Below are 9,088 nucleotides of genomic sequence, written 5' to 3'. Positions count from 1 at the left end.
ATATATATATATATATATATATATATATATATATATATATACACACATACATATATATATATGAACACACGTGTGTATGTATGTGTGTGTGCAGTTATATACTAAGTTCTGTAATTTATCACATCTTGGTGAATGAACAGAAACATCTGCATATAGGTATATATACATGCAAACACACACGTATATATATAAAGAAATAGATGAATAGATAGATAGATAGATAGATAGATAGATAGATAGATAGATAGATAGATGCACATACATATAGGCACTACACTAGTTGGAATGGTGACTGGCAACAACAAATATTGCCAAAACAAATCTTTAATTATTTATTTAGCCCAACACTCTGATTGAGTTTATTATATAATTTTAGTTAAGTTTTCATAATTTACTGGAATGTGAATTTAGCACATCCTGGCAAGGATCAAAATAAATGTATTTAAATTGTATATGAATGAAAATAATTTGATGGTTGGAAGAAAATGAAGAGGTTAGTGTTAAGGAAATGGTAGCAGGAGAAGAAAATATAAATATTGATAATGATTATAAATAAATAAAATAGTAACAATTTCAACAAAAATTTAAAAAAATGTTTTTAAAGCTTGACATTAGTTAAAAAGGAATAGATCTGTTTTTCATTATCATTATCATTATCATTATTATTATTATTATTATTATTAGTAGTAGTAGTAGTAGTTGTAATAGTAATAGTAGTAGTAGTATAACTGTAATTAACATAGACTTAATACTCAGATCCAGTTTCAATTTGCAGTTTGACCTGCATTACTTACATGTCTAAGATTATTGGAAAAAGCATGAAGATCACAACAGGCCACTTCACTTCCCCAGAGGCTATTATTACCATTATCATTATTATTATCATTATTATTAATATTATTATTATTATCATTATTACTACTATTATTATTATCATTATTATCATTATTATTATTATTATTATAATTATTATTATTATTGTTATGATGCCTCATGAGATTTGGATATTTTACAGTTTTTTTTTTCTTTCTTATACATGTAAAGCTATATATTAGGGCTAAATGCAAATGTTGAAGATGAGAATGTAACACAAGGTTTTCTGAGTTCTAAATATTCTCTATCCTCTAAGATACAAACCAGGCAGTTACTAAGTATGGAGCCGCCTAAAAATAAATATTCAGAAGTTTACAACCTCTCAAGCTTTCTTTCACTGACATGAAGTGGTGGTGGTGGTTAGTGATGGTGTTATTAATAACATCGGGACAAGAGGGGGGAGGAGGAAACAAGTTAATCTATTATTAAATTTTTTGCGTTTTTTTTTCATTTTTTTTGTTTTTATTTTACCTTTTTTTTTTAAATATATAGTCCAGTTTGCAGGCACCATGTCAACAGTAGATAAAAAAAAAATAAATAAACAAAATAGCAACCAAACAAAACAATTTGCAGTGGAAAAGGGTTAAATCAGAATTGTGAATCTGTAAGAGGCCAAGAGAGATTTGTTTTGTTTTGCTTTTTTTTTTCGTATTCTTTTTTTTTTTTTTTTAAGTATTTCGTTTAACCTCTGGAGGTTACTTTCTTGATTTCTCATAATGTAAGGTGCACTGCTGAAACTTTTTAGATACAGTCTGCATAAAAACATCTTGGAAATCAGCCTGACACTTTATTTCGTAGCATTTATGCTCATATATGTTTATGTATGACTATACACCCACAGACACACAATCCACACACTCACATGCACACACATTTACACATATATATGTATGCATATGATTATACACATATATACAAAAGAGTGTAAATATGTATATCTTTTATCTAAATACATACACACATGTTCATTTCTATGTAACTTTATATATAGCTGCATACATACATCGAAAAATGTATATACATGAAAAATATGTATGCCTATTTATATGTATGTGAGCTTGTATAAATTCATATACACATCTGTAGAGGGCAAATACATGTATGTATGTATATATGTTCAGAGATCTTTTAGTTCTTCTCTTCTTTTTCTTTTTTCTCTCACCTTCCCTCTCTCTTTGTCTATCTGTCCATCTCTCTTTTACTGTTCATTTTACATTAATAAATTCAAGAATTTAATTTAAATTTAGGATATATATATTTTTTCCTGAACGAATATTCTTCCAATGAATTTGAGATTAAACAAAGAGCAGAACTGAGAAGGAAGGTCTACTAGAGAGGTTTTTCTTTTTTTCTCTTTTAATTTTTTTTTCTAAAGTGAGTCTGAAACTTTTACAGCATAGAAGAATTAGGGTTCAAATCCTGATTTTAGTAGTGCTAGAGGTGAAGAGGGCTAAAATTGTTTGCTACAGGAACCAGTAGAATTAAGAGATCATTGATTAGAGATAGGTGGCTGCAGCTTTGTAGTTGAAACACTTGCTTCAGTATATGAGCAGTATGTTCATTCCAGGTCATTTATCTTCTGTTCCATAATTTTTTTTTACAGTTTTAAATCCCTCTATTTGATGATAAGAAGCAGTTCTTACATGTTTATTATAAAACATGAATAAGAGTAGAAAGAGATAAAGGATGTACTGAAGAAAAAAAAAAAATTTTAAAAACAAATGAGGGAAATATTTTATCTGACAGTGATCTGCTTTTGTAACAGACTCAGTAAAGCATAACGTCCACCAAGATTTTTTAGACCTGTATCATTATTCCATGAAGCAGCCTGATAAACATCTGCCTGTATCTGTATTTGCAGTGCTTACCAAGCACTTGTTTCAAAAGACCGAGAACGATGCACAGTTGTTGAGACAGTTATATCAGAGCATTCATCAGAATCGGAGCTAGAATCTGTATCTTGATTCTGAAATGGTTGAAAAAGGAAAAAAGAATTTGTTTTTTTTTTTTAAATAAAAGTAAGCTGAGTGTGTGTGAACATATTAATAACAATAAAACAGAAAACCATGAAAATAAGTAATTAGTATTAACAGTTATTGCGCTCAAACTTTACAAAATATCCCTAGATCAGATTTGTACTGATACAATCACATATATTTATGGGTATTACATTATATAGATGAAATAAACATCAGAGATGCTTTCCCACATGCAGAAACTGCAGGAGCAACTAAAAAGTTTTGCAGGCTCTTCTAAATTCATTGCAATGCTAGAAACCCTTCCATATCATCAGCAGGTGTCTCAGGGTCACAAGTGTTTCACCCCTTAGCCTGTATGCTTCACCTGAGTGGGGCAGTAAGGACTAAGCTAGTCTTCAGCTACAGAAGGGTTCCACTTGTGGTCTCTTATCAACCATATCCAACTGGAGATGGTTTCAACCAATGTGCCTATATCCGTGACAAATATCTTCAGTTGTCTATGTTCTAGACTTATCTTTTTCAGGAAACAACACACTAATCTAGATGAAAAGCTGTGACAGCTGACTTCAATGGGGAATGAGGCTGCATGCCAATCCTTGACAAAGGCCTTGTGGACTAAGTCCTGATGTATAATTCATATATAATGCATAATAAAGTATTTACTCTCGTGCTGGTGGCACGTAAAAAGCACCGTTCGAGTGTGGTCAATGCCAGTGCCAGCAGACTGGTCCCATGCCAGTGGCACATAAAAAGCACCATTTGAGCATGGTCGTTGCCAGTGCCGCCTGACTGGCTCCCCTGCCAGCAGCACATAAAAAGAACCCACTACACTCTCGGAGTGGTTGGCATTAGGAAGGGCATCCAGCTGTAGAATTCCTGCCAAAACAGTCACAGAAGTCTGGTGTAGGCTTCTGCCTGGCCGGCTCTTGTGAAACCATCCCAACCATGCCAGCATGGAAGGCGGATGTTAAACGATGATGAAGATGATTCAACTATTTTATAGTTAAACAATAGGGAGGGTTAAGAAGCTCACTTTGCAACAATGTGACTTTAAGTTCAATCCCACTGTGCAAATGTTTTCTATTATAGAGAAAAATATCAGATAAGATACCAAATGAAATATGAAGAATTATGCTCAAAATAAACTTACTTCATAAATTCGATCAGGTGAGAAAGACACTTGATTTTTCATTTCTTTCATTTTAAGCTCTTTATCAGAGAGACCATCAGAGATGCAGGGAACTAGCTCCATCTGTAAATTTTCAGAACTATTTGTAGATAATAAGCCATCAGGAGTATATCGTGTGGAATGTTCACTTGTGTTTTCTTCTTCAGAGAAAGCACCTTCAGAACTTAGAGTTGAGTAAGATTGTCTAGTTCTGCTCTGTGCAACATCATCCTCACTAACTTCTCCTTCTTCCTCAGACCAGGAATCCTCAGAACGCTGTTAAAAGGAAAAGCATCATTAACATACACAGCATTATAATTTGCATTTATACAGTTGGTGTTAAAAACTTGCTTGTACATTAACAAATTTGCGACAATCTGATAAAGATGAAAATCAATACAAATGGCATTTATGAAATTAAAAGACTATTTTATTACTATTTAGATTTAAATATTACATTACTACGTTTTGAAAATTTGATATTAGATTTTGAACATAAGATAATGAGCTGACAGAATCGTTAGCATATCAGAAAAATTGATGACCTTGTGCCAAAATTTGAAACCACTATTAGTATTTGTACAAGTCGGATGCATGTTCAACTTAATTGTAAAGGAAAGAGATTTTAGGACATAGCATTATTTTCATCTTTATTTAGGTGTATTCATTGAGCTATCATCTCTGAAAATAATGATTTTGAATTACTACTCCAACTTAGAAAAAGATATTTAAGATCACTTATAACATAAGCTAATTTCTAACATTGCCAGATGAAACCAAAGCAAAATAACTTTTTGCTTTCACAAAAGTTGGCATATGATATTTATGTAAATAAATATATAAGAGGTTTTGTATTATAAGTCTTAGGTGAGCTGGTGAGTTTGGTTTTCAAAATCGAAAAATCAATTTTAAATACTTTCGAGACAGAAAAGAATGCAAAGATAATTCCTTACCTTAATATTCCTCATGTGGTGCTCAGTTTCAGGATTTTCTTCAGTTGATTCCATGCTACTTTCATTTCGTGAATTTGCGATTATCTTTGGAGTAATCTCAACATCACTTCTTGTGCGTTTCAAAGACACATTTGCTGGTATATTCTCAGGATTACTGGTGGTCGGCTGTTCCATATCGTGTGTTAAAGGAACAGAATCTGGCTCAACTGGACAATGCAAGTTCTCATTTGAATCTCTCTCACGAGTTGGTTGGGGTTGATTTTTGTTATTTTCATCTTCAATAGTAGTTAGTAAGGGTTTCAGACTATGGAGATCTCTACTACAACCTGTATGGGTAGGACTGTGACAGGGGGAGTCACATGTGCTCTCAACATCTGCACTAGCTCGACTAGATCTTTTACTGCTGCAGTAAGTTGCAGCATCGCTGCAGCCGTCAGAACAAAAACAGACATCATTTAGATTGTGAGTTTCAAGATTGTGATTAACAATGAGGGTATTCACTATAGACTCATTACAAATTGATGATTGACTATCTCGAAGGGACATATTAGGCCCTAAGTATTTATAAGTGGTTGGACTCACTTCCGAACGATCAACATGGCGCAGGGTAACTGGTTTTGATTGCAGCTCTTCATGCAGAGCATCTTTAGTGGGACTTTTAGCTGTAGTTGGACTCTTATTTGGACTTGAGGTAGTCGTGGTGATAGATCCTTTGCTGTTATTACGTCGGTGACGACTTTTGCGGACTCGAACTTTAGTTGGTGATGGAAGGACCTGTTCTGAACTAGTAGTCATAGCGCCTTCTTTATTCTGGCTATCAGGACTATATTGAAATAAAACAGAATTGACAGATGCATAAAATTAGTTATTATTTTGGTTAACATATTTTAGGTTTTAGAAGAAAAAGAAGGAATTGGAATCCAGTTATCCATAAATTTTGTACAATTTGCTTCGTATTAAGAAAATATTTGATGAATGACATCCAAAACAGAACCTAATATAAAAATCAGAATTTGTTTGTATCTTGGGAGGGTCAGTATGCCAACAATAAATACATGCACTGGTTCTATTTCACTTCCTTATTATTGGTCAATAGTTTGACCAATTGACAAATAATAATGAGGTAAATTAGAAACACTGCATGTGTTTAGTATAAATATAAAGACCTTCCTGAGATATAATAAAATCTGTTTCAACATACACGTTCACATCAAGAATCTTGCAAGCAAAAAATAAAATCACAAATTCTATTTAGAACATGAATAGGTCAATGTATATTGCAAGACTTACATACAACTGACAACTGTAATAAGATCACATATAAAAGCTATCTGACATGTGTAAGTTTCAAAAATTGAAGTTTTTAAACAGTAAAACCAATTGATTTTTAAGAATTTTGTATATTTGAAATTCAAAATCCAAACAGAAGAATTACAGAAAATGCTTCAGTTTTTCAACAGCTAAATTGAAAAGAAGATATTAGAGAAAAAAGATTCTGTAAGAAACAGATAACATTGTTTATTCTGTTTTAGATGAAGGCAATACATAAAACTGAAGTTCTTTAACAACAGGGTCACTTTTAATAATGTTTTATAATGCTCCCTCATATCTTATCAATATGTTAAAGTTATTTCAAGAAGGGTTGGCCACTCTTTTATGTAAGAACTTCTTTCTCCTTTACCTTCATGTTATTTTTCTGTAATATTTACAAGTAATCACTGACAAGTAATCATGAAAATTTTCTAAAATACTTTACATTATTTTGTGTTTTATTTAAAATGCGACTTAAGCAGGTATCACAACACATCCAGCTAAAATGAAATATTTCTTTCTCCCTCTTTCTTTCTCTCGTCCTGGTGCCAGTGTCATGTAAAAAGTACCTGTGCTGGAGCCACATTAAAAGCATCTGGTACACTCTGTAAAGTTGTTGACATTAGGGAAGGCGTCCAGCCATAGAAACCAAGCCAAAACAGATAGTTAGAGCCTGGTGTAGCTCTCTGGCTTGCCAACTCTGGTCAAACCAGCCAACTCTGGTCAAACCAGCCAACCCATACCAGCATGGAAAGTGGACATTAAATAATATGAGGATGATGACAAACACACACACACACACACACACACACACACACACACATATATTATCGTCATCACTTAATGTTGGTTTTCCATGCTGGTATGGTTTCTACAGCTGGATATCCTTCCTAATGCCAACCACTTTTCATTGTGAACTGGAGGCTTTTTCTGTGCCATGGGTACTAATGAGGTTGGCAAGTAACTTGCAAGACAAGAGAAGGAGAAAGCTCCATTTGTTGAGTGGTGGGGTGTATTTGAAAGAGAGGGAGAGAGAGGGAATGGTTGTTTTATGCCAGGGACAAACATAGGTGTCTTGTTATAGATGAGATACATGACTACATCATATAAAGGTGGGTTGGAATAGCTAGAAAGAAGAAATCTATGTATATATGTATGTAATCAAACTTACATCATACATAGTTCTGATTTTGTATTCATTGATTGGGCTTTAATAAATAACTTTTGTTGAATATTTAAAAGTTATTACATAAACAATATTTCCATCTTAAAGTTTAAGAAAATCTTAAATGCATTTTTTCCCATCAAAGTTCAATAATTTTCTATTGTGGCAACACTGCACTAAAAAAGGGAAGAGCCAAGTAACTGATTCCAAAACTGCAAGTGAAAAAATAGTCATCACAAAATAAGTGGATGGCATGGACACTGGAGTTGCATGGCCTGGTGTTTAGGCAGTTGCACTCACAATTTCAAGATATATATATTAATATATATATATATGTAATCATCTCTTCTGAAATGAAAGAAAACTATACTGCTAAATCTTTAAGTATAAAAAGTAAAGATAACTGAGTAAAGAACTTTAATTAGTATTAAAGATTAATATTTCTGGAAAAAAAACAAAAAAACAAAACAAAACAAATAAACAAGGAATTACATGCAGGTGTAAAACTGGCAATATTAAAGATGCAACTGTGATAATGGTGGTTAAAGTGTGAATAACAGTACAGAAATCAGCAAGAACTCTGAGTGGTTGGTAGGAAAATAGGATAACGGGTTAGATAGCTGGGACAGCTAAGACCAAGGGGTACAAAATTAGATATCTACAAGGAGAGAAAAAGTGGTTCAAGCATGTGTAAAGCAGAAGACAAAAACAGAACAATGCTGTTTAAATCTTCCCTTACCACGAACAGGCACATTTTTCAACTAGAGAAACAAACAAGAACCAGAGCATTCACTAAGTTATCAAAATCAATGACAAGTGGAGGCCATTTGGATTGGCACAAGAGAGAAATGGGTAACATGGCACTCAATGACAAATGGATGACAGGTGTTTAATCGATTAGCAATTTTTGAAAATATTGAGTAGTATATTAAATGGTATTAATAAATTAAATTATTAATTAAATTTTTTTTGAAAGTCAGTTTGCATTTTTGTGATTCGGCATTTTGAAAATCAAATGTTGAACATTTAGTCAAGTTACGAAAAAACTGAATCGTTTATGTGTGAAAAAAGAGTGTATACTTATAAAAAAAAAGAAGCTATCACCATGATGCTTGATCATTTTTTAATTCTCTCTCAGTTTATTTTCTCTTATTCTTTTCTGCTGAAGAGCATAGGCTCAAAATGTAAAAGACTTTCTCACTTTTCTGAGCATCAAACTAATACACCTGCTTGTTGTTCATACACCTGTCTTCGTTTTTTGTTTTTCTGTAAATTTCAACTATATATACATACATACATACATACATACACACACACATATATGTACATACATATACATATGTACATATACACACACACACACATATATATATACATACACAGACACACACACATATACATATGTACATACATATATACATATATGTATACATAAACACATTTATATATATATATATATATATAAATACATATATACATATATAGATATATATATAGATGTATATACATATACATATATACATACATGCATATACACACATACACATATATATATTTATATATATGTATACAAATACATATATATATATATATATATATATATACATATATAGATATATATAGATGTATATACACACAT

At 32.1% G+C, this 9,088-nt stretch overlaps 1 protein-coding gene across 5 annotated transcripts in view; it reads right to left on the bottom strand.

The window, feature by feature from the left end:
* Positions 1–1,295: 1,295 nt before the first annotated feature.
* The window catches only part of LOC106873316 (mitogen-activated protein kinase kinase kinase 13), a 197,623-nt gene continuing 189,830 nt past the window's right edge, over positions 1,296–9,088 (bottom strand). For all 5 annotated transcript variants that reach the window (XM_052970022.1, XM_052970020.1, XM_052970024.1 and 2 more), the window contains 3 exons: positions 4,974–5,796; positions 4,003–4,296; positions 1,296–2,839 (listed from right to left, as the gene is read on the bottom strand). In XM_052970022.1, coding sequence (XP_052825982.1) covers positions 2,738–2,839; positions 4,003–4,296; positions 4,974–5,796 — 1,219 coding nt within the window. In that variant the 3' untranslated portion in view covers positions 1,296–2,737. The remainder of the gene's footprint in view (positions 2,840–4,002; positions 4,297–4,973; positions 5,797–9,088) is intronic.

Source organism: Octopus bimaculoides, chromosome 8 (assembly GCF_001194135.2).
Source record: "Octopus bimaculoides isolate UCB-OBI-ISO-001 chromosome 8, ASM119413v2, whole genome shotgun sequence".
NCBI classification, from domain to species: domain Eukaryota; kingdom Metazoa; phylum Mollusca; class Cephalopoda; order Octopoda; family Octopodidae; genus Octopus; species Octopus bimaculoides.
Note: the sequence above shows the minus strand (reverse complement) of the source record. Positions and strands in the feature narration are given on the sequence as shown.